Source organism: Callorhinus ursinus, unplaced genomic scaffold (assembly GCF_003265705.2).
Source record: "Callorhinus ursinus isolate GAN/ISIS: 27379988/994484 unplaced genomic scaffold, GSC_fseal_2.0 scaffold62, whole genome shotgun sequence".
NCBI classification, from domain to species: domain Eukaryota; kingdom Metazoa; phylum Chordata; class Mammalia; order Carnivora; family Otariidae; genus Callorhinus; species Callorhinus ursinus.
The window spans coordinates 4,440,269-4,467,353 of record NW_027397124.1 but is presented as its reverse complement, the minus strand read 5'-3'; the positions used below and the strand labels follow the sequence as shown (position 1 = coordinate 4,467,353).

The following is a 27,085-nucleotide window of genomic DNA, read 5'->3' as shown; positions in this document are numbered from 1 at the left end:
ACCTGGCTTTCTATTATAGCTTCCTAAATGGGATCTACTAGGTGTGTATGTTTTGGTATGCTGTTTCTGGAAAATGTCACTGCTTAAAGAAGACTTGTTTCTGCTTTCTATTCCATTCCATTGGTCTTGTCTAGTTCTATGCTAATGCTTGGGATCCTTAATGACTAGAGATTTAGAACAGGTCCTGATATTTTGTAGGACAAGTCAACCCACCTTGTTATTTATAAGAATTTATTTATTTTTTGGTCTTTGCACTTCCGTATAAATTTTAGAGTTAATGTGTCAAATTCTACAATTGCACTGAATCTGTACATCAAGTTGTAGAGATTTACATCTAGGCTATCAAGATATATCTATTTTTTTATAAATATAAAATGTCTCCATTTTGAAGGGTTTTTTAATGCTTACAATGTTGTGATTTTCTTCATAAAGCTCATTCATTTTGTTAATCTTAGATGTTTCATATTTTTATGTTATTTTAATTGCTGTCTTTTTAAAGATATTTTTAAACTATTGTTAGAGAAGTGTAATAAATTTTTGTGTATTGAATTTTGCATCCGGAAACCTACCTACATTGTCATAATGATTAGCTTTTTATTTCCTACTTGCAAAGTCAAAGTATGTGTGAATAATAATAGCCTAAATTTTCTTGCTTTCCAATTTGTAATGCTATTTTTCTTTTTTGTCTTGCTGCACTGGAATGATACTGACCTCTAGAATGATACTGAATAAACATGATGAGAGTGGGTATTTTTCATTTGTTCCTGATTTTAAAGGGAATGTCTACTTGTTTCTGTGGTCAATCAGCATGCCTGTGCCTGCCTCTTTTTCTCTCTCTCAATATCATTTATTAGGTTAAAGTATTTTTCTTCTTTTCATAATTTGCTAAATATTTTTTTCATGCTCCATAGAATTCTTTCAGTTTCTGCCTACTGCCCAATTCTTGAAGCCACTTCCACATTTTTAGTTATATGTTACAATAGCATCCCACTTCCAGGTAACAAAATCTTTGTTACTTTTGTATTTGCTGCTCAATTGATCACTTTATTTGTTGCTTTACAGTAAAGTGCTTACAGTCTTGTTTTAAGTTATTGCAGTCTATATTCAAGTAATATGAAATCACTTAAGAACCGGGGCACCTGAGTGGCTCAGTCAGTTAAGTGTCTGACTCTTGATTTTGGCTTCCATCATGATCTCAGGGTTGTGAAATCCAGCTCCTCCTTGGACTCTGTTCTCAGCATAGAGTCTGCTTGAGATCTCTCTCTCTTTCCCCCTCTCCCTCTGCCCCTACTCATGCTCTCTATCTCTGTCTAAAATAAATAAATAAAACCTAAAAAAATGAAATCACTTAAGAACCTTTAGATAATATACTTTTATTTGTCCTTTTCCAGCCTTTGTGCTATTATTTTCAAACATTTTACAACCTATAATATAAACTGCACAACACATTGCTATTTAGCTGTAAACTATTACCTTTTAAAGAGATTTAAATAATAAGAAAAGTAGTCATATTTTATATTTATTTACTCATTTAATTATTATTTCTGTTGGTCTTTAATTGGTATATTTTCTTTTTTCTGTCTAGTATCATTTTTCTTATGCTTGAAGGATTCTTCATAATTTTTTTTGTTCAGGTCAGCAGCTGATGTATTTTTCAGCTCTTTGATTTCTGACAAAAAATTTTTTCTTTTGCCTTCAGTTTGGAAAGATATTTTCTCTGAATAAAGAATTCTAGGTTTGTTTCTTTTCTTCTAGTATTTAAAGGTATTTTTCCTTTGTCTCTGAAAAGAAGTCTGCTGTCCATTTTATCCTTGTATATAATCTACTTTCCTCCTCTGTCTGCTTTTAAGATTTTTGTCACTGCTTTTAATAATTTTGTTATGATATGTCTTGGAGGTAGTTTTCCTTATGTTATTGTGGGTTTGTGGCTATGAAGTTCTTGTCAAATTTGAAAATAAAATTTGGCCATTGTTCAGAAGACATGAACAGACATTTTTCCAAAGAAGACATCCAAATGGCCAACAGACACATGAAAAAGTGCTCAACATCGCTCGGCATCAGGGAAATCCAAATCAAAACCTCAATGAGATACCACCTCACACCAGTCAGAATGGCTAAAATTAAGTCAGGAAATGACAGATGTTGGTGGGGATGTGGAGAAAGGGAACCCTCCTACACTGTTGGTGGGAATGCAAGCTGGTGCAATCACTCTGGAAAACAGTATGGAGTTTCCTCAAAAAGTTGAAAATAGAGTTACCATATGATCCAGCAATTGCACTACTGGATATTTACCCCAAAGATACAAATGTAGGGATCCAAAGGGGTACGTGCACCCCAATGTTTATAGCAGCAATGTCCACAATAGCCAAACTGTGGAAAGAGCCAAGATGTCCATCGACAGATGAATCATCAGATAAAGAAGATGTCGTGTGTATATATACACACAATGGAATATTGTGCAGCCATCAAAAGGAATGAGATCTTGCCATTTTCAACGATGTGGATGGAACTGGAGAGTGTTATGCTGAGCAAAATAAGTCAATCAGAGAAAGACATTTATCATATGACCTCATTGATATGAGGAATTCTTAATCTCAGGAAACAAACTAGAGTTTGCTGGCATGGGGGTGGGTGGGAGGGATGGGGTGGCTGGGTGATGGACATTGGGGAGCTATGTGTGTGAGGGTGTGTGCTATGGTGAGCACTGTGAATTGTGTAAAACTGATGAATCACAGACCTGTACCTCTGAAACAAATAATGCAATATATGTTAAAAAAAAAAAAAGAAAAAGAAGAAGAAGATAGCAGGAGGGGAAGGAGGAAGGGGGGGGAAATTGGAGGGGTAGATGAACCATGAGAGATGATGGACTCTGAAAAACAAATTGAGGGTTCTAGAAGGGGGAGGTGGAGGGATGGGTTAGCCTGGTGATGGGTATTAAAGAGGGCACGTTCTGCACGGAGCACTGGGTGTTATACGCATAATGAATCATGGAACACTACATCAAAAACTAATGATGTAATGTATGATGATTAACATAACAATAAAAAATTTTTAAAAGTTACTCCAAAAAAAAAATTTGGCCATTGTTTCTTCAAACATATATTTTCTTTCCGTACCTCTTCTCTCCATCATGTACTGCATTTATAAGCATATTAGTCACTTGAAGTTCTCTCAAAATGCACAGATAATCTTTTGATCATTTTTTTTGAGCACTATTTTTTAGTCTTTTTCCTTTTCATTTTTAAAGTATTTTTTGATTGTCAATGTATATTAGATTTTTCCATATAGGGAATATTTCCCAAAACTCATATTTAAACTAGAAAGTTATTTGGGTACTTAACAATTCTCATTAAAAATTATACTTATTTTTCGTATTTTATGAGGTATTATTACACTTTTTGTTTAACTTGTGAGAACTTTGCCACTAGTGAATTTGTGTCTATTGGGAGTTTTGGTATAAATCAGGGAATAAACACCTAATGTGTGCCTTAATATGTCTCTATTATTAAGGCCATCTAAAAATTTCAATAATCTAATTGTTAATTTTTTCTCAATTTCTTATATAAAATAATCTGGTACTACACAGTAGTTCAAGAATACTTTAAAGTATGTGGTTAGTTCTCCTGTATTTGCTTTGAAATGCAAATTTGTTTGAACACAATTTAAACCAAATATGAATTTTACATGTTTATGTACAATTTCATCTGCAAAAAGTACGAGGTGAAAGCAGAAAATTTACTCTATACAGTATCTCTGTTCACCATGTTTTTAGTATACCACACGAGTCCACATCTGTTACAACTTTTCATCCAATTTTAGATAACCCTTCTTCCAAAACCACAATAACAAGTTGCAACTATTCAGTGCTCATTTCCACAAACAAGTTTCAAGTCTTCCTCAAGATAAAGAGCTAGCTATATTTCTCATACTATGTATTTCTTAAATCATTTAACTGTGTAAAACAGAACTGTTTTTATTAGGTTTCTAGTTTTTAAAAAATGTATCATTGACAGTGTTTTTTGCATGCTGGGCATCTTACCTCATTTCTCTCATATATCCTGAAGGTTTTAGTGCATGATTTTTCATAGTGAGATGATTTTCAGGAAGGCATATGTTATATTATAGAAGAATTGATTGTAATTTGCCAGGGGAACTTAATTTTTTTATATATACAGTAAATTGCCATAAGAAACATTCTGACTGTATCCTTAATTTTGTTTTGCTTCTGTTTAGATAATTTTCCTTAAAACATAGCATAGTGATTCTCAAAGTAAAATTGAAATCTTAGTAATGTTTATTATCTTTTATTTCCTTCTAATTTATTACCTCATTAACTATTTCTGGCTTATATAAAATTACACAGAAAACAAAGTCAATGTATGATAGGACAAAGAAAACTATAAAAACTGAGAAGAAAAAAGACAAAGGAAAACCTGAGGATTCAGAAGAGTAAGACATAAAGCTACATGTTAATATTTTTTCCTTGTTAATTTATATTTTCATTTTATACAATTTGAGGTCATATAAGCATAACTTATTAACAGTTTCTAAAAAATATAACACTATGTAATACATAGTTTTATAAGCAGACCAGGATATGTTGGTGGGAGAGGACTGAGAAGGGAAGAAGAAAGAGCTAAAGGGGGGTTAGAGGAGAATGAAACACAAGATATTAAGGACTAAGTAAACAGAATTAAATCTGAAAATCATTTTAGGAACAAAAGAATTGACATTGTTTCCTTAATGGTTTGGCTAATGATTTGTGGTTTGCACACATTAACTCTTTAGTCTGGGCTGTTCTTTTATTTTCTTTTTTTCCTTTACTTCTTGATTATACTTATTTTATAAAATCAATTATCTGTTTTTTATGTATGTGGATTATTGTAAAGTGGCTTTATTAAGTGAATATTTTCTTTAGTAATATGAACTATTTCTTTGCATTTTGAATTTGCTTTAGTCAAATCCTAATATAAAATGATTTTTAAAAGAAACTGAATTCAATCTTTATAGAGTTTTACAAATTCTGAAAAGAAATTCGATGGACAAACAGCCTTGACCATTGTCTCAGAAAAGATGACCACTCTCTTTCCTTTTTTCTTTTGCTTATTTGTTTTGTTTCTTAAATTCCACATATGGTATTTGTCTTTCTCTAACTTATTTCGCTTAGCATAATATTCTCTAGCTCCATCCACATCGTTGCATATGGCAAGATTTCATTCTTTTTAATGTCTGAGTAATATTCCAGTGTGTGTTCCAGTGTGTGTGTGTGTGTGTGTGTGTGTGTGTGGAATAACATTTCTCAAGCTGATTTCTCGTTGGTATGATTAAAATATGGAAGTAAGATAAGGCAAGGATTTTCAAAGTATTGATCATTTTTTCCTCTCTGGTCATCTTAAGTTTTTATTTAAATTCCAGTTATTTGATATATAGTGCAATATTAGTTTCAGGTGTACAATACAGTGATTAAACACTTCCATACAACACCCGCTGCTCATCACAAGTGCTCTTGTGTATCTATATACACACATCACATCTTCTTTATCCATTCATCAGTCAATGGACACTTGGGCTGTTTCCATAATTTGGCCTTTGTAGATAATGCTGCTATAAACATCGGGGTGCATATATCTTGTTGAACTAGTATTTTTGTATTCTTTGGGTCAATATCTAGTAGTGCAATTGCTGAATCATAGGATAGTTCTATTTTTAACTTTTTGAGGAACCTCCATATTTTTTTCCAGAGTGGCTGCCCCAGTTTGCATTCCCACCAATAGTGTAAGAGTGTTCCCCTTTCTCCATATCCTTGCCAACACCTACTGTTTCTTGTGTTGTTGGCAAACTAAGAAACAGACTCTTAACTATAGAAAACAAACTGATGGTTACCAGAGGGGAAGTGGGTAAGGGGGTGGGCTAAATAGGTGATGGGGATTAAGGAGTACACTGTGATGAGCACTGGGTGTTGTATGAAGTGTTGAATCATTGCATTGTACACCTGAAACTAATATTACACTGTATATTAACTAACTGGAATTTAAATGAAAACTTAAGATAACCGGAGAGGAAAAAATGATCAATGTACTTTGAAAATCCTTGCCTTATCTCACTTCCATATTTTAATCATACCAATGAGAAATTAGCTTGGGAAATATTATTCAATTATTTATCACTTATATGGATTATAATTCTTAAAAATATGAATTTATTTTGAGAAATTTTATTTAAAAATGGTTTAAGTACTACTCAAGAAAGCAGTCATGCAATTTAAAATATCATGATATATTTAAAAACCTTTTTAATAACAGGAAGAAGTCTCTAGTCAAAGACCTTAAAATAAAAGGAGATTTGCTTCAAGTCCAGGTAAGAACACATACTCTCCCTATGCATCTAAGTTTAATTAGTATATTCTCTGATAATTATATGTGTAGACAACATTAGTATGCATGTGAACATAGGGATGTATGTGTATGTATATGTGTGTGTATTTGTATGTGTGTATTAAAGTTCTTTCTAAGATATTTCTTCCTTGTTGGTTGACTTTTCTCAGTAAGTTTCAGAAATTAAAATGGTGAATCCAACCATGTTTATTGTCAAGGTTATGAAAATTACCATGGTTTACACAACTACAGGTAATATCATGGAGGAAATAAGATCATGTTGGGAGTTAAAACAGGGTCTTACTAAGTTCTGTGACACTGGACAAGACCCTTTAACCTACTTGAGCTTTATATTTTTGGTCAGTAAAATGGGTAAAACAATATCTTCTCTATCTCAAAAAGGTGGTATAAGAGTTATAAAAATCAAATAAGAAAAGCCCTTCAGTAATTGTGAACTATAGAACCCACTCTTTTTTATGTGATCCAATGAAAGGTAAGTAACCTTTTATTTCATCTTGACTTTGGAATACTTTTTTTTTTTTTTGGTCCAAGTTAAACTTTTTTAAATAACTGCCAGAGCATCATACCACTCATTTCAGTGAGTGGCTGGAGTTAAGTGTCCCACAAGCATGCACCTGAATGCTTTAAGAATCAGGTAACATAAATTTGGGAAGAAAATGAGAGTACCACTTGAGATACTGAATATAAAATATTCAGCTTTATGGTCTTAATTTTCTATTTCTGCATAACAAGTTACCATAAAGTTTTCAGTTATTAAAACAACTTATATATCTCATGGTTTGAGTGGGTTAGGAGGCTGAGCAGGCTTAGCTATGTCCTAGCTTGGTCCTATGCTCACTAAAGGCAATTAAGGTGTTAGGTAGGCTCTATTCCATTCTATTAGTTAGGGTACTCTTCTAAACTCAAGTGGATGTGTCAAACTTCAGTTCCTTCCTAGGACTGAGGCACTTGGCCGGACCATTTCCACAGGCAGTTTACGTCACAGCAGCTTGCTTCTTCCTCAAGGCCAGCCCAAGATTTCTCTTTTGGGTAAGACAGAACCTTAAATAATGTAACATGATCATGAGAATGATATCTTGTCACTTTAGCTATATACTACAATCTAATAAAGTAAGTGGCATCTCATCACTTTGTTATCTTCTATTGGCTAGAAGCAAATCACAGGTCCCACCCATACTCAAAGGGAGTGGAATATTCAGAGCATAACCACAGGGATGGAGATCATGCTGGCCATATTAAAATTCTGCCTACCACATTTACCATTTTATTTTATATAGAACAGTATTTTGTATATTAAATTTTTGTAATCCCATTATATAATTAATATTAGAAGTTAGTGTTTTAGTTCATTTGGACTGTGTTTTTAGTCCATTCAGAGTGTTTTAAAAAAATATCAGTGACTGGGTAGCTTATAAACAACAGAAATTTGCGGTGCCTGGGTGGCTCGGTTCGTTGAGCATCTGACTCTTGATTTCAGCTCAGGTCATGATCTCAGGGTTGTGGGATCGAGCCCTGTGTGGGGCTCCATGCTCAGCATTGGAGTCTACTTGAAATTCCCTCTCTCCTTCTGCCCCTCCCTTCTCACGTGTGCACACACCTTCTCTCTCCCTCTCTAAATAAATTAATAAATAAAATCTTTAAAAAAATAAAATGAAATTTAAAAACCCCAGAAATTTATTTCTCACAGTTCTGGGGTCTGGAAGTTCAGGATTGGGGTGTCAATATGGTGGGTTGAGGGCCCTCTTCTGGATTGCAGACTTCTTCTTTCTCACATGGCAGAAAAGTCAAGGGCATTCTCTCAGGCCTCTTTTATAAGGACATTAATCTCATTCACAAGGGCTCTGCCCTCATGACCAAATCACTTCTCAAAGGCCCCACATCCTAATACCAACACACTGGGCACTGGATTTCAACATATGAATTTGTGGGGGAGGGGAGGAGAGACACAAAAATTCAGACCACAGTAGGATTCTATGATAAAGAATGGGTGACTTAAATAACATTTATTTCTTACAGTTCTGGAGGCTGGGAAGTCTAAGATCAAAGCACCAGCAGATTTGGTGTCTGGCGAGAGCCAAATTCCTGGTTTATAGAAGGCCATCTTCTTTCTGTGTTTTCACATGGCAGAAAGGGCAAGGGAGATCTCTGGAGCCTCTTTTATAAAGGCATTAAACCATTCATGAGTGTACTACCTTCATGACCTAATCATCTCCCAAAGGTGATTCCAAATGGGGATTAGGTTACAGTATATGAATATTGGGAGGGGGGCCATTCAGTCTGTGCCAGCTAATGTCACTTAAAATTTCTTTTTTGTCTGAATTTAAAGTCAAAATTTTTTGTGTAAGTATAATTTTTTTCTGGAGAAGTTCTATGGATTTAATGAGAATTTTAAAGGAATTTATTTTCCTCTTCCAAACTCTATTCTGAACTATCATTGATCTAGGCTATTTTGCAGAGATCAGTAGGAGCTAAAAAGTGACTTGCTTGGGGTTAGAGAATAAACTGGTAGTGAAATCTGAACTACAAATAAGGTTCTCTGAACCCTACTCAGCATTTGCAGTTAGTGAAAGTATATTTGGTTTTGCTTCCTCAGGCAGCATGGATAATAGAATCAGTTGGTATTATTATCTATCTGTTCAAGTAATTATAATGCTTTTAAAATGTTTTAATAAGTCCTATAAAGCTTTATTTTAGTTTTTAAATGAACTAGTTTTTTGTTGCTGTTGGTTGTGTACCTTTTAGAGGATCATTATTCCAGTAATTATTTGAACATTCTTTTCAAGGATGTAGATTAAATAATCCATTTGGACCCAAAGCTGCCCTTACTTTGTACAGTTGTGTAGGGAGTGGGTTAAGGGAAAAGCAGATGTTGAAATCTAGCCCATGGTTTGCCAACTGTGTACCCTGGCATAGGGCTGCATTTGCCTGAACAAAGGGTCTTTTCTCATCAAAGACATCATACGGACTAGCAGAATTGTACTTAACAAAATCATGCTTAGATAAAATGTTATAAAGTGTTTTGTTATTCTATTAACTTGATTTTCAGATTATTTGTTAGAAAAATAGAGTGTATTTAATTTAGGCAACTATCTGCTAGGTGGGTTAATTGGCAGCTTAATCATATGGATTATATATTATATTATATATAGGACATATTTTTTTGTAAACTAAAATTTTAGAATATAGAAATATTTTACATATTTGACTGTTTTCTGAGTCAAATCACATATACCATATTTTAGTAGGCTTGGCAGTAATTACTATTGTAGTAGTCCTCCCTTATCCAGAGGGATACATTCCAAGACCATCAGGGGATGCCTGAAACTGGATAATTCCAAACCCTGTATATTCTGTGCTTTTTCTTATACATACATAGATACATACATACCTATGCTAGAATTTAATTTATTAATTAGACACAGTAAGAGATTAACAATAATAAAAATAGAATTAATAACAATATACTGCAGTAAAAGTTATATGAATGTGATTTCTCTCAAAATCTCATTGTACAGTATTCCTCCTCCTTCTTGTGATGACATGAGATGATAAAATGTCTACATGATGAGATAAAGTGAGGTGAAATTACGTAGGCATTGTGCCATAGCATTAAGCTACTATTGATCTCTGACTATAGTCAACTGCTTTCAGACTGTGGTTGAGCATAGGTAATTGAAACTGCAGAAAGCAAAACCATGCATAAGGGGAGACTACTGTATTCCATTTTTAGAAGAGGAAACTCAGAGATATTAAATAACTTGACCAGATTTGAAGAGTTATAAGATGTACCCTGGTTGGACTAGATAGCCCAGGATCCTTTCTATTTTTTGGTGGGGCTAAAATGACTAAAAGCGTACTTGCAAATGTGATCTCCCCATTTATTGTTTCTTTTCAAGGATCATCAGTTTTTTTAAAAGATTTTATTTATTTATTTGAACAGAGAGAGACACAGCGAGAGAGGGAACCCAAGCAGGGGGAGTGGGAGAGGGAGAAGCAGGCTTCCCGCTGAGCAGGGAGCCCGATGCGGGACTCGATTCCAGGACCCTGGGATCATGACCTGAGCCAAAGACAGACGCTTAACGACTGAGCCACCCAGGCGCCCCAAGGATCATCAATTTTTAAAGTTTATAGAAACTTCACTTAGTCTTTTCTATGCATAGTGCCAAGAACTCTTTCTGTTAAAAGTACTCACTCTTTAAGTATTAAGGATATTAAATATATAAACAGTAACTATAATTGCATTCTATATGTACTTGAATAAATTGAATAAATTTGTTGCATATATCATAATATAATGTAATATAGAAGGTGCAGACTTGATAAAAATACTGTATTTTTTAATCTAAGGTTTCTAAAGAATTTGTTTATTAAAAAAATTGAGATATAATTTACATTATATTAATTTCAAAGCTGAAATATGTTAGCACATAGTTGATACATAATATCCCTAACTAATTCAACATAATAAATGCAATATAAAAGGGGAATTATGACATAGTAATTGAGAATATGGTGTTAGAAAACAGGAAGGATTTCTATTTAGAAATAATATGTATAAAGACAAAGACCCGAGGGAACAGAGGCTATTCAGAGAAATTCAAGTGCTTGAGTATGATAGGATTTTTGGATTAAGGAGAAGAGTAGTAGGAATCCTAAGAGAGGCCAAGTATGGATGGCATTAATAGTTTGTATTTTGAGTAAGAAATGGGGATTTATTGAAGAATATTAAGAATGATCCATTTGGTATTTTTTGTTAAGATTTCTGTGCCAGCTTTATGAAAGATGAATTTTGGGGTACAGATTGGATTTTGCAGTCAGGAAGAACAATTAGAGGGTTTTTGGAATAATTTAACTCAGTGATAAAGTAGTTAATTATAAGTTATATGAACTTATTAAGATGGAATTGTAAGTAGTACTTCTTGTAATCTAAATTTTAGTGTTGCCAAATGGGAAGATTTAATTTTATAAAAATACTGATCTTTTCAAATTAATATAACAAATGTAATACATTTAGTCAGAATTTAAAAAGACTTTTTTTTAAATAAGGGAGACATAATTTGAAGATTATATAGAAATCATTTAGGAGCCTTTTTTAAAAGAAATAATAGCTCTTTAATCACTTATCCAATTCCTTTTGAAATTATTGGTGCATCTATTTTAATATAGATTCGTCCATTTTTAATGGTTTTTTCAAAGTCATTGGTTAGAAGTTTACATTATGCTATTTTAGAATTTATTTTGTTTTCTTTTTTCTGTATCTCTTTTTCCATTTATTTTTCATTTATAGAAGTATTTGTTTTTTGTTTGTTTTCCTCTCAATCAGGTTTGTCAGGGGATTGTGTATTACTTGGTGCTTTCAACTAACTGATTTTAGATTTCATTTAATTGTTCCATTTTATTTCTTGTTGCTGTTACTGTTTTCTATTTAATTACTTTAATCTTCATCTTTATTAATTTCTTCTCCCCCTTTTCCTTCATTTTTAATTCCTCAGATGTCTGGTGGTTGGTGGAACGGCTAAGGACTGAATCTTTCTCATGTCATTCCTCATCATTTAATAGTCAAGCCCAAGCATCCTTCCATGGCAGCTTGAATCTAATAGGTCAAAAGTAGAAGCTGCAAGATCTCTTATGATCTGAGCTCAGAAGCCTGAGAACATAATTTCCATTACATTTTATTGGTTAGGAGCCAGCCCAGACTCACAGGGAGGGAAAATAGTCTTGATGAGAGAAGTAGAATATATATATATATGTATGTATGAGTGGGACAAATTATAGGTGGCCATTTTTGGAAATAGTCTGTGATAATCTTTCCTCTGGCCACATGTTAATGTTTCTTCCACGGGCAAAATGTGCTCACCCCTTCCTTCTAAAATCTCATTACACTCTAGTTTTATCTTAAAGTCTAGGGTCTTATTATCTGTACCAGGTCTAGATATGGGTTCTTGACAGAGCTATTCTTGATTTGGAGATCTGCTATCTAAAAAGGGAAGTTACCCTACCCTATCCCTCCCAACACATACTTAACGCATACTATTGAGAAAAGGATAGGATAATTGCAATAGACACTCGTATTCAAATAGGGGGAAAACAGAAGGCAATCCTGAAATCTAACTAGACACGAGTCACCAGTTCTCCTGACTTTCAGGGTGGGGTAGGTACTTTGATTGAGGTCTAGTTTTGCTCCCTGGGAATGATTTCCTAATCCAAAATACAGTGGCCCTTATTTTGCAATGTGGTACATATATTCTACTCTCTGAATCATTCCTTTACCATAAGAAATTGCCCACATTTGCAGCTGAATAGCTCACTCAGCCTGCTTCCTATTCATCTATTATTGGGGACCTAGAGATCTCTTTTCATTTTGAAATATTGCTGTCTTTTTTAGTCTAATATGATGGTGTTTCTCTTAAAAATTTGTTTTCTATGTATGTTACTGTTCATTCTTATACCCCAAGGCTACAACCATAATTCTTTCTGGGATAGACTTCTTTTTACTTAAAGCATGTCAGGGTTCTACAGGACAATACCTTCAAGATTATTCAAGTTCTTTTGTCTTTGGAGGATCCACAAAGAATATTTAAGTGTTTCTGAAGTCTTAACAGGGAGTCTTGTAGTTACACCCTTGATTTGACTTTGACTCTGTGACTACATTTTACTGTCAGTACTATGACTTTGATCTTTGCCCTAAAGTAATTTCTTACTTTGAGAATTTCTTTTGTGGGCTGGAGATACTGTCCTGGATTCTCTATATGTCTTCTAATATCTGCTTTAAAATTGAACAGTTCTTTCTTTAGTTTATTTCTCTTGCAATAACTTTATTGCATTCAGTAGTATAAGCCAAATAGTATTTTTAGCATTCTGGCTGGAAATTTCCTTAGCCAGATCCACAAGTTTATTAGGTATGTTTTTAACCCTGCAAGTTACTCTAGGCCTGAGTTTTGTTAATTATTCTATAACTACATAACAGAGTCCTTACCCTGCTTTTCAGCTTCCAATATCAATTTTCCACACTGGCAAACCTAAACCTGTAAAGCTTGTTAGACTGTCGGATTGAAAGATTTCCACCACATTCTTTAAGGAAGTCATAAGGTTAGCCAAAATTCACGAGGAAGAGTGGCATAGAGTGGGAAAAATTGTGGAAATAATCCAACACAGTATTCAATTTTTGTAAATGTTCTAATGACATAAAACAATACACATTTTCTATTGCTACATAAGTTATGTTTTCTTAAATAACAAAGTATTCCAAACCTTGGTGATTTGAAACCACAGATATTCATTATTTCTCTTAGTGACTGGTTAAGTGTTCTCTATGGGAAGGCTTGGCTTGGGTTGGATGATCTTAGATAGCTTTATTCATATATATGAAGTCCCAGCTGGGACATCTATGACAGATGGGACCTCTTTCTAGTCTCTTATCCTCTAGGAGGCTAGCCCAGGGTATTTTACAGAAGGATTCCCAGCAGCAAGAGCAAAAGAATCCTGGAAGATGTCTTGAGGCCTAATAAGCTCAGACCTCAGATACTGCCATTTTCATTGTATCCTATTGGCCAAAGCAAGTCACAGGGCAGTCCAGTTTTGAGGAGTTGAAGAAATGGACTCCATATTTGAGGGGAGCTACTGTAAAGAATTTATGGCCATTTTAGTCTACCATAAGTGGAGACTTCTCTTTCTTTCTCTCCCTTCCCTTTCTCTCTTTATATAAAATTCAATTAAATCTAGATTTGCTTTATTTAACTCTATTTTTATTAGTAAATAGGCTAGGCTGCTATATAGAGAGACCCTGTACAATTCAATAGCTTAAACATGACAGAATATTATTTTTCTCTCCTGGAAAATTTGGGTAGAGAGTTTCAGGTAGGTATAGTAGTTTGATGTTATTTGGGACCCAGTCTTCTTACTTCTTACCTTTATTTCTCATTGAAGTATAGAAATTTTTACCAGATCTTAATTTTTTTATTTAATCAACTAAGTTTTATTTTCCTACTTATTTTATTATTTTTTTTCTTTTACCCTTATGAAACTAATATTTGGATATTATGATTCCTAGATCTAATTTTTAAATTTTCTATATTTTTGGTCTTGGCTTCTATTTATGTGTTTGCTTGCACTATGAAATATTTATTCCATTTACTTGACAATAGTTCTAAACCTATTCTCAAAAATAGCCTTTCTCCTTTCCACTTCCTCTTGACTTTTTTAAATTGTTTTTTATTTTAATTCTGATATAGTTATTATACAGCCTCATATTAGTTTCACAATATAGTGATTCAACAATTCCATATATTATTCAGTGCTCATCATAATAAGTGTACTCTTTAAAACCCCATCACCTCTTTCACCCACCCCCTCACACACCTCCCCTCTGGTAACCATCTGTTGGTTCTCTATAGTTATGAGTCTGTGTCTTGGTTTGCCTTTCTCTCTCTTTTTGCCTTTGTTCATTTGTTTTGTTAAATTCCACATATGAGTGAAATCATATGGTATTTGTCATTTTTCTGACTGACTTATTATGCTTAGCATTATACTCTCTAGCTCCATCCGTATTGTTGGAAATGTAAAGATTCTGTTCTTTCTTATGAACATTGCAAGTAACAATCTATGAAGCTGGTGTCACTTACATCATATATATATGTGTATATATATGACACACACAATGGAATATATGGACACACAATGGAATGTGTATATGTGTGTGTGTGTATATATGTGTATATATACACACACCACATCTTCTACACCCATTCACTTACTGATAGACACTTGAATTACTTCAGTAATTAGGCTATTGTAAATAATGCTGAAATAAACATAGAGGTGCATGTATCCCTTTGAATTAAGAGTCTCATGCTCTACCGACTGAGCTAGCTGGGCAGTTATCCCTTTGAATTAGTGTTTTTGTATTTTTTTTGGTAAATACCTAGTAGTGGGATTTACTGGATCCTAAGGTAGTTCAGTTTTTAACTTTTTGGGAAAGCTCCATACTGTTTTCCACTGTGGCTGCTGCAGCTTGCATTCCCACCAACACTGCACCAGGGTTCCTTTTCTTCCCCATCCTCACCAACACCTGTTGTTTCTTGTGTTTTGATTTTAGTCATTCTGACAGGTATAGGGTAGTATCTCAGTGTAGTTTTGATTTGCATTTTCCTGATGATGAGTGATGTTGAGCATCTTTTCATTTTTCAGTTGGTCATCTTGATGTCTTTGGAGAAATATCTGTTCATATCTTATTTTTTAATTGGATTATTTGTTTTTTAGGTGTTGAGTTGTATCAGGTCTCTATTTATTTGGATACTAGCCCTTTATCAGATATGTCATTTGCAAATATCTCCCATTCCATAGGTTGCCTTTTGGTTTTATTGATTATTTCCTTCACTGTGCAGAAACTTTTTATTGTGATGTAGTCCTGACAGTTTATTTTTGTTTTTATTTCCCTTGCCTCAGGAGACCTATCTAGAAACATTTTGCTGTGGTCAATGTCAGAGAAATTAAAGCCTGAGTTCTCTCCTAGGATTTTTAAGGTCTCAGGTCTCACATTTAAGTTTTTAAACCATTTTGAGTTTATTTTTGTGTATGCTATGAGAAAGTGGTCCAATTCCATTCTTTTGCATGTTGCTGTCCAATTTTCCCAACACCATTTGTTGGAGAGAATGTCTTTTTCCCGTTGCATATTGTTTATTGCTTTGTTGAAGATTAATTGACCTTATAATCATGGAGCCTATTTCTGTGTTTTATATTCTGTTCCATTGATCTATGTGTCTATTTTTGTGCCAGTACTGTACTATTTTGATTACTATGGCTTTGTAATAGAACTTGAAATCTGGAATTGTGATACCACCAGCTTTGCTTTTCAATTTCAAGATTGCTTTGGCTATTTGAGGTCTTTTGTGGTTCCATATAAATTTTAGGATTGTTCTAGTTCTGTGAAAAATACTATTGGTATTTTGATAGGGATTGCATTAAATCTGTAGATTGCTTTGGATGGTATAGACATTTTATTTTATTTTACTATTATTTTTATTATTATTTTTAAAAGATTTTATTTATTTATTTGTCAGAGAGAGAGCACAAGCAGGGGGTGTGGCAGGCAGAGGGAGAAACAGGCTCCCCACTGAGCAGGGAGCCTGATGTGGAACCCAGTCCCAGGACTCTGGGATCATGACCTGAGCCGAAGGCAGATGCTTAACCAACTGAGCCACCCAGCCATCCCAGTATAGACATTTTAACACTATTTATTCTTCCAGTCCATAAGCCTGGAATGTCTTTCCATTTCTGTGTGTCATTGTCAATTTCTTTCATCAATGTTTTATACTTTTCAGAGTATAGGTCCTTCACCTCTTTGGTTAAATTTATCCCTGGGTATCTTATGTTTTTGGTGTAATTGTAAATGGGATTATTTTCTTAATTTCTCTTTCTACTGCTTCATTATTAGTGTATAGAAATTCAACAGATTTTTGTACATTTATTTTGTACCCTACTAAATTCAGTGATCAGTTCTAGTAGGTTTTTTTTGTGGAGTGTTTTGAGTTTTCTATATATGGTATCATGTCATCTGCAAATAGTGAAAATTTGTTCTTCTTTACCAGTTTGATGCCTTTTATTTCTTTTTGTTGTCTGATTCCTTTGGCTAGGATTTCTAGTACAATGCTGAATAAAAGTGATGAAAGTGGACATCCTTGGGCGCCTGGGTGGCTCAGTTGGTTAAGCAACTGCCTTCGGCTCAGGTTGTGATCCCAGGGTCCTGGGATCGAGCCCCGCATCTGGCTCCCTGCTCAGCCAGAAGCCTGCTCTCCCTGTCCCACTCCCCCTGCTTGTGTTCCCTCTCACGCTGTCTCTCTCTCTCTGTCAATTAAATAAATAAATGAAATCTTAAAAAAAAAAAAAAGTGGACCTTCCTGTCTTGTTCCTGACCTTAGGGGAAAAGCTCTCAGTTATTCATAATTGAGTATGATGTTGGCTGTGGGTTTTTCATATAAGGCCTTTATTATGTTGAGGTATGTTCTTGTTAAACTACTTTGTTGAGGATTTTTATTATGAATGGATGTTATACCTTGTCAAATACTTTTTCTACATTTGTTGAAATGATCTTATGGTTTTTGTTGATGTCATGCATCATGAAATTATTGAACCAACCTTGCATTGCAGGAATACACTTGATTGTGGTGAATGATGTTTCTAATGTATTGTTGGATATGGTTTACTAGTATTTTGTTGAGGGTTTTTACATTTGTGTTCATCAGAGATATTGGGTAACAATTCTCTTTTTTTGTGGTGTCTATTTGGTTTTGGTATCAGGGTAATGCTTGCCTAATAGCATGATTTTGGAAGCATTCCTTTGTCTTCTATTTTTTGCGGATAGTTTGAGAAAAATAGGTATTAACTTTTCTTTAAATGTTTGGTAGAATTTGCCTGTGAGGTCCTCTGGTCCTGGACTTTTCTTTGTTGGGATTTTTTTGATTACTGATTCAATTTCTTTCCTGGTAATCACTCTGTTCAAATTTTCTATTTCTTCGTGCATCATTTTTGGTAGGTTGTATGTTTCTAGGAATTTATCCATTTCTTCCAGGTTGTCCAATTTGTTGGTATATAATTTTGCATAATATTCTTTTATAATTTTTTGTATTACTGTGGTGTCATTTGTTATTTCTTCTCTTTCATTTGTGATTTTGTTTTATTAGAGTCCTCTTTTTTTAATGAGTCTGTCTAGAGGTTTACCAATTTTGTCCATCTCTTCAAAGAACCAGCTCTTGGTTTCATTGATCTGTTCTATTGTTTTTTTTTTTTTAAATTCTGTATCGTTTATTTCTGCTGTAATTTTTATTATTCCCTTCCTTCTCTTGGGTTTGGGTTTTGCTTTTTCTTTTTTTTCTCTCTCCTTTAGGTGTAAGGTTAGGTTGCTTATTTGAGATTTTTCTTCCTTCTTGAAGTAGGCCTTATTGCTATAAAATTTCCTGTTTGAACTGCCTTTGCTGCATCCCAAAGATTTTGGACTGTTCTGTTTTTGCTTCATTTTTCTCCATGTAGTTTTTGATTTCTTCTTCGATTTCTTGGTTGACCCATTCATTGTCTAGTAGCATGTTATTTAACCTCCATATATTAGTAGTCTTTCCAGGTTTTTCTTGTGGTAGATTTCTAGTTTCATAGCATTGTGGTCAGAAAAGGTACAGGGTACTACTTTGATCTTTTTGAATTTCTTGAAGCTTGTTTGTAGTCTCATATGTGGTCTATTCTTTTTTTTTTTTAAAGGATGTTGCAGTCTTTTTTTTTTTTAATGATTTTATTTATTTATTCATGAGCGACAGAGGTGGGGAGAGAGAGAGAGAGAGAGAAGCAGAGGGAGAAGCAGGCTCCCAAGGAGCAGGGAGCCCGATGCGGGACTCGATCCCAGGACCCTGGGATCATGACCTGAGCCAAAGGCAGACACTTAACCATCTGAGCCACCCAGGCGCCCTCATATGTGGTCTATTCTGGAGAATGTTCCATATGTACTTGAAAAGAATGTGTAATCTGCTGTTTTCGAATGGAATTTTCTGAATATATCTGTTATTTATCTGGTCTAGTATGTCATTCATTCAAAACCACTGTTTCCTTGCTGATTTTCTGTTTGGATGATCTGTCTATTGATGTAAGTGGGGTGTTAAAATCCTCTTCTTACTATGGATTAGTTCCTTTATTTTTATAATTAACCATTTTATGTATTTTGGTGATCCCACGTTGGGTGCATAAAATTTACAATTGTATCTTCTTGTTAGATTGTCCACTTTTATTATAATATAGTGTCCTTCTTTGTCTCTCATTACAGTCTTGTTAAAGTCTATTTTGTCTGACATAAGTATTGCTACTCCAGCTTTCTTTTGACATCTATTTGCATGATGTTTCTCCATTCCCTTACTTTCAATCTGCAGGTCACTTCAGGTCTGAAATTAGTTTCTTGTAGGCAGCCTATAGATGAGTCTTGTTTTTTTATCCATTCTGTATCCCTATGTCCTTTGACTGGAGTGTTTAATCCATTTATACTCAAAGTAATTATTGATAGATATATATTTATTGCCATTTTGTTACATGTTTTCTGGTTGTTTCTGTAGTTTTTCTCTGATCCCTTTAGCTCCTGCTATCTTTAATCATTTGCTGGCTTTCTTTAGTGATATACTGGGATTTCTTTTTCTTATTCTTTGCATATCTATTACTGGATTTGGGTTTGGGGGTTACCATTAGGTTTGTATAGAACATTGCATGTAACAATCTGTATGAAGTTGATGGTCACTTAAATTGGAACCCATTCGTTACTCTCTCACTCTCTCCCATTTTAGGTATGTGGTGTCATATTATAAATCCTTTTATTTTGTGAATCCCTTCACTGATATTTGCAGATAGACTTATTTTTACTTTTGTTGTGTTTTGTACTTTTCATATTCTCACTTATGGTCTTTCCTTTCCACTCTAAGAGTCCTCTTTAATATTTCTTGTGGGGACGGTTTAGTGGTCATGAACTCCTTTAGTTTTTATTTGTCTGAGAAACTCTTTATCGCTGTTTCTATTCTGAATTATAGCCTTGCCGAATAGAGTATTATTGGCTGCAGATTTCTCCCTTTCAGCCCTTTGAATTTATCATGGCACTCCTTTCTAGCCTGCAAAGTTTCTGCTGAAAACCAGCTGATATCCTTATGTGGTTTCCCTTGTATGTAATAGTTTTTTCTCTTGCTGCTTAAAAAATTTTCTCTTTATCACTACATTGTGATTAGCAGATGTCTTGGTGTGGACCTCCCTGGGTTGATTTTGTTGGGGGATCTCTGCTTTCTGGATCTGGATATCTGTTTCCTTTCCCAGATTAGGGATGTTTTCAGCTATTATTTCTTTAAATAAATTTTCTGCCCCCTTTTGTCTCTCCTTCTAGGATCCCTATACTGTGAATATTATTATGCTTGATGAAGTCACTGAGTTCCTTAAGTCTGTTCTCATTTTGTATATATATTTTTTTCTCTCACTTACTTTGCTCAAATACTTTCCATTATTCTGTCTTCCAGGTTATTAATTTGTTCTTCTGCTCCCTCTAGCCTGCTATTTATTCCATCATGTGTATTTTTAATTTCAATTATCATATTATTGATCTCTGATTGTTTTCTTTTTAATCTCTTTGTTAAGGATCTCATTGACATCTTCTATTCTTTTCTCAAGTCCACTGAATATCATTATAATCATTACTTTAAATTCTCTATCAGGCATAACACATCTGTTTCACTTAGGTCCCTTGCTATGATTTGTCTTGTTCTTTAATTTGGGACATATTCCTCTGTTTCCTCATTTTGTCTAACTCTCTGTGTCTGTTTCTGTGTGTTAGGAAAGTCAGTTACATCTCTTGCCCTTGAAAGTAGTGGGGCATGCTCTTTTAATAAGGCTGTGTCTGTCTTCTTCCCACAGGGATGCGTAGCCACTGCTGAGACCGAGCCAGCCACAGCTGCTCAGGGGAGTGTAGTCTTAATAATATGGACTTGTCCTCCGCAAGAATTCAGGAGATGCAGTGTTGGCATGGTTTGCACTGGTTTTCTGGGGAGGGGACCCACAGTTTTGGGACTGAGGCAGCCTCAGCTGGAGGGGGGAAGGGATGGTGTAGGGAAGTTAGGTAGTGAACGCCAGTGCTTGGCTGGTTCCCACATGTGGCTATGTGATTATGCTGTGGGACGGGGAAGGAAATGGCACCTGCTAGCTCCTTTTTTCCTGGAGAAGTTCCTCAGTGAACTCTGGGATTACTAACTAACTCTCCCTCTTATATGCCCAAATATTTTTGAAACTGCTGCTTCTAAGCTGTATCTTACTAGCAGTTGTGCTTTCTCTTTAAGCCTGGGGACTCAGCTTCCTAATACCCTCCAGGCTCTTTTAGAGTGGAGCCACTGATTTTTGAAAATTCTAGGGTTAAATCCTGCTGGTTGTAAGAACTCATGAAATCTGGCCCCTCTGATTTTCAGAGCCAAATGCTATGGGGATTCATCTTCCCTGTTCAGGGTCTCCAGTGTGATAGTCTATTTCTTACCCCTCTCTGTGCCAACAGACCACCCCAATCCCATGCATGGCCCACTATCCATTTAGGTCCCTACAGTGTCTCCACCCTTCCTACCTTCTTCGATGTAGCCTTTTCTCTACATTTAGTTATGGAGTTTGTTCTGCCAGTCTTTGTGTCTTTTCCTGGGTTATTTGCACTGATGTGTTATCTATTTGTTTCTGTGGGATGAGGTGAAGTTAGGATCTTCCTACTCTGCCGTCTTCCCAGGAATTCCAATAGTGTCTTCCCTCTTGACATTTTAAGTTCAAAACTATGTTTAAAAAATAATCTCAGTGGATCTTAATTTATGGCTATAATTGCATCCATCAGAGCTTTCTGAGTTCTGTTTTCTTGTAGTTATTTTCTGTCTGTCCCTTTAGATCTGCCTTAGTGGGAATACCTCTTTGTATCATTCAAATTGGTCTTCCTCTCTGAAGTTACTTAGTCCCAGTAGATGGCTTGTTATATTTCTGTGCCTATTTATGAATGTGAGTTTCCTCAGTACATTATAGTCCTAGCTAGAGATCTCTTGAACAGTAGCTAGAAGGCTTTTGTCTTCGTTATTACCTTTTTCTGTTTTTATAGATGTTGTATTTGTATTCTCTCAAATTTCAATGAGAATAAAAATATAGATTTAAATCTTTCTTCTGTTTCTTAAGATAACACTTTCAGAAGAGAAACATTTGCTCTATGCTTTGAAGATGATTTTCCATTTTCACTTAAAATTCACATTTTTCTGAAGAGAAGCAGTCATTTAAGTCAATATTTCTCTTGTGTAATTTGGCATTCTCTTCATCTACTTTTAAGATTTTCTCTTTTCACTTGGTTTTCAACATTTCACTCTGATGTGTAGGCATGATTTTCTTTATATACATCAACTTGGGGTTTGCTGAGCATCTTGAGTATGTAAATCTTGCCAAATTTGAGAAATTTTCAGCTACTTTTTCAACCATTTTTTCTATCACTTTCTCTCTTTTCCTTATAAGAAAGCAATTACAAGTTAGATATTTGATAGTATTCCAAATGTTCCTCAGTCCCTCTTCATTTTTAAATATTTGTTCTTATGTCTTTAGATAGGTATTTTCTACTGATGTGTCTTCAAATGGTCTGACTCTTTCCACTGTTCTATCCAATTTGTACCTATGCTCATCCTTTAAATTTTTAAAATTCAGGTACTGTATTTTTCTCTACTGTAATTTACATTGGCTGTTTTTTATAGGTCATAGTAATCTGGAATTTTTATTATTTCCTTCATTATGAACATATTTGCCCTTCCTTTGGGTATTGTTATAATAGCTGCTTTAAAATTCTTGTACACTAATTTTAAAATCAAATCTATCTTGAGATCACTCTCTGTAGATTGTTTTTTATCATATGAGTAAGTCTCATTTTGCTGTTTCTTTAAGTGTCAAGTAATTCTAAATTGTATTCTGAATATTGGGAATATCATGTTTTTCAAACTCTGGATTCTGCTATATTCTTCTGGTATGGTTTATTTTTGTTTGTTTTGCATTAATATACTTAACATTATTGGATGCAAAATGAAAATTCTGTGTTTAGGCAGCAGCTCAAATTGCATATCAGTTCTTTTAGGTTTTGGTAGGCTGCTTAGTCTTCCCTATGTGTATGTGGTTCAGGGCTTGTGGGGGGCAGTTGGGAAGGGTTTATACAGAGTTTGAGTCTCCTTCTCTCATTCTCTCTTCTTTGTGTGACTGCCCCTAAGTTTTTCAGTGGTTATGATTGCCCTGATTTCCTTCCTCTGGTTTGTAAGGTGTAAAAACTCATTTTTTTTTTTAATCAGCTATTAGATGCCCTGTCTGGCCCAGGTAGGGCTTGCCCTCAGACTAGAAGCCAGGAAACAAGAATCTTACCTAGGACTCTTTCTTCTTCCAAGCATCACCTTCTTTCAAGAATCTACCTATTCTTGGTTGCTATCCAGTGTTGATATTTATATTTTGTTCCGAGTTTGTAGTTTTTATGTGTGGCAGGGTCTGTCCTGTAGGAACTTGCCCTGCTATTCCAGAAACAGAGCTGGGATTTTAGATATGATTCCTCAAACTGTCTCTGATCTGATGGAGAATTGCTGAGACATTTCATGTGTAACAGAATCCATTCATTCTCACAAAGTCAAAACTATGTTTATTTTTCACTAAGAGTAGAGTTGCTTCTTTTCATAAAATTTGAAATGTTTGTATTTAAATATTTCAGGCCTAGAGAAAAGGAAAAATGAAATATTTAACTTACTGTAGTAATAATTTATCAGATTCAAGTCAGTTTTCCTGTAGAAAATCAATAGGATGATACAGCTGCAGAAATTATCCACCATTATTCCTGAGAAAAGTGCAAGTAATGTGTGTGCTTCAGTCATCATCTTGGCTATCTGTGTATTTTAGAAAGATAATAATTGTAACAATAAATTCATAGAAACAGAAATACTAAAATGAATGCATTTCCCCCCTTATATTATATCGTAGAAAGTAGCACATGCTCTGGAAATTGAGAACAAAGTCCTTCAGGAACAACTGAAACAGGCTCTCCAGGTAAATTACATTATGTTCTTTTAAAATTGTTAACAAGTGAAAGAAATATCTGTAAACAACTTTAAATGAATAATTTTGACCTTGAAAACTAATAGGTTTATGTATTGTACTATTTTTCCAGATTTAAAGTACTTTCATTTTATGTACTAGGAATATATTAATAAAATTTAATATTCATTCTTATTCAAAACAACTAGAAAGAAAAGTAAATTTCCTTAATCAAATAAAATAAATCTATTTCAAACTGAGACACTGTTATGTGGACAATAATGCAGGCATTCCAGCTCAATCCAATTAAACTAGGATATTGGTTTTTACTACTCTTTATGAAATTCTTGTTAAGTGATTAAGGAAATGAAAAAAGCTACAAACATTTTCATAAGTGGATAGACAAAAGTATAATTATTTTTATATCACTTTTCCTTTGAAAAAATGCAAGATAATACACAAATGTATTAATGATATAAGTCCAAAATGTGGCTGAAGACAAAATAGATATAAAAAAACAATGGAAGGAGCTGGGAAAATGGCAGAATAGGAGGACCCTAAGCACAGCTCATCCTACAGATATAGCTAGATAACACTCATATCAGCATAAATAACCCAGAAAACAACCTGAAGGCTGGCAGAACAAACTCTGCAGTTAAAGGTAGAGAAGAGGCCACATTGAAAAGGGTAGGCAGGGTGAGGACATGATGGGGAGCTAAACATGCATGTGGGACTGTCCCCAGGAGGAAGGGACACTGTGAGTAAAAAGAGGGAAGAGAAGCAGACTGTTACACTGGGGAGCCTACAGGGAGAAGATGAATCTCCATAACATCTGACTTTGAAAACAAGAGTCTCCAAATTTTGTGAGTTCTTACAAGTAGCAGGACTTAACGCCTGGAATTTTCAAAATGAGCAGGCTGTCTCTGAGAGAGCCCTGAGGGTATTAGGAAGTGGAGTACTGTCTTTAATGAGACAGCACAATAAACAACTTATGGAGGTACTTATGGAGGTATAGTAGCAGCAGTTTGAAAAATGCTTGGAGTATATGGGAGGGAGAGTTATTTACTCATCTCAGAGTGGTGAGAATCAAAGGGAAACCCCTCTAGGAACAAAGGAGGTGTTAGGTGTCTTCACTCTTCCCTACCTTCCAGCATAAACATAAGGCCATCTCTAGGAACCAGCATGACGCCAACATTCAGTACATTACACTAAGCCCCACCCTCTCACCCTTCAGTAGACCCAAACTTCCCATTTGCCTCAGTTCCAGTGCTGTGGGTCCTTTCCCCAGAAGACCCATGCCAACTTCACCAATACCTCCTCTCTTGTTTTCTACTCATTTTGGTCCTCTTGGTCCTGGCAGTGGTGGCAGGCCCTATGGAAGCCCAACCTGCAACCTTGTTAAAATTGTGTGCCCTACCCATGCAGCACTGGTCCACTGCCACAGAAGCAGTGGCAGGTCTCATTTCACTAACAGACTGGTGTGTACCTTGTAAAATGTGCTCCACCACAGCCAGGGACCAAATACTGTCAACAATAGGCAGAGAGTTCTGCAGATGACTGAAGGTTGATAGATAAAGATGTTATATATATATAACATGTATGTTATATATATATGTTATATGTGTTGTGTTACATATATGACTATATATGTTATATATATATATATATATAATGCAATATTATTCAGCAATAAAAAGGAACAAAATCTTTCCATTTGCAACAATATGGATGCAGCTAGAGAGTATAATGGTAAGCAAAGTAAGCCAGTCAGAGAAAGACAGTTACTATATGATTTCACTCATATGTGGAATTTAAGAAACAAAACAAACAGGGACGTCTGGGTAGCTCAGTCAGTTAAGCATTAGCCTTCGGCTCAGGTCATCATCCTGGGACCCTGGAATCAGTCCCATGTCGGGCTCCCTACTCAGCAGTGAGCCTGCTTCTCCTTCTGCCTCTCCCCTCTGCTCATGCTCTCTCTCTCAAATAAATCTTTAAAAAAAGAAAAAACAAACAAAGGAAAAAGAAGAGAGAGAGACAAACCAAGAAACAGACTCTTAACTTCAGAGAGCAAACAGATGGTTACCAGAGGGGAGGTGGTTGGGAAGGTGTGTGAAATAGTGGAAGGGGATTAAGAGTGCACTTATCTTGATGAGCACTGAGTAATATATGGTAAGTCACCATTTTGTATACCTGAAACTAATACAACACTGCACATTAACTACACAGGAGTTAAAATTTAAAGAAAGGAAAAGGAAAAAAGCAATAGGTTTCCTTTTTATACAAAACAACTATTTAGAAACCATAATGGAGATGATTCTATTTATTTACTTATTTATTTATTTTGCTTATTTTATTTAAATTCATTTAGTTAACATATAGTGTACCACTAGTTTCAGATGTAGAGTTCAATTATTCATCTGTTGCATATAACACCCAGTGCTCATTACATCAAGTGCCCTCATTAATGCCCATCACCCAGTTACCCCATCCCCCACCCACCTCCCCTCCAGCAACCCTCAGTTTTTTCCCCATAGTTAAGAGTCTCTTATGGTTTGTCTCTGTCTCTAATTTCATCTTACTTCATTTTTCCCTCCCTTCCTCTATGATCCTGTTTTGTTTCTTAAATTCCACATATGAGTGAAACCATATGATAATTGTCTTTCTCTGATTGACTTATTTCACTTAGCATAATACCCTCCAGTTCCATCCATGTCATGTAAATGGTATGATTTTATCCTTTTTGATGGCTGGGTAATATTCCATCGTATGTATGTATGTGTATATGTGTGTATATATATATACACACCACGTATTCTTGTCCATTCATCTGTCAACGGACATCTGGGCTCTTTCCATAGTTTGGATTGTGGACATTGTTGCTATAAACATTGGGGTGCAGGTGCCCCTTCAGATCACTACATTTGTATCCTTTGGGTAAATACCCAGTAGTGCAATTGCGGGTTTGTAGGGTAGCTCTGTTTTTAACTTTTTGAGGAAACTCCCTACTGTTTCCCAGAGTGGCTGTACCAGCTTGCATTCCCACCAACACTGTAAGACAGTTCGCCTTTCTCTGTATCCTTGCTAACATTTCTTGTTTCCTGACTTGTTAATTTTTGCCACTCTAA

The 27,085-nt window shown here is 34.9% G+C and overlaps 1 protein-coding gene across 13 annotated transcripts in view; it reads left to right on the top strand.

Moving 5' to 3' along the window:
* Positions 1–27,085, top strand: part of CCDC7 (coiled-coil domain containing 7) — a 337,256-nt gene that overhangs the window by 100,507 nt on the left and 209,664 nt on the right. For 11 of the 13 annotated variants that reach the window (XM_073885467.1, XM_073885463.1, XM_073885464.1 and 8 more), the window contains exons 13-15: positions 4,364–4,449; positions 6,303–6,357; positions 23,907–23,972. In XM_073885467.1, the coding sequence (XP_073741568.1) occupies positions 4,364–4,449; positions 6,303–6,357; positions 23,907–23,972 (207 nt within the window). The remainder of the gene's footprint in view (positions 1–4,363; positions 4,450–6,302; positions 6,358–23,906; positions 23,973–27,085) is intronic. The other 2 variants (XM_073885468.1, XM_073885465.1) reach the window with 2 other exon arrangements.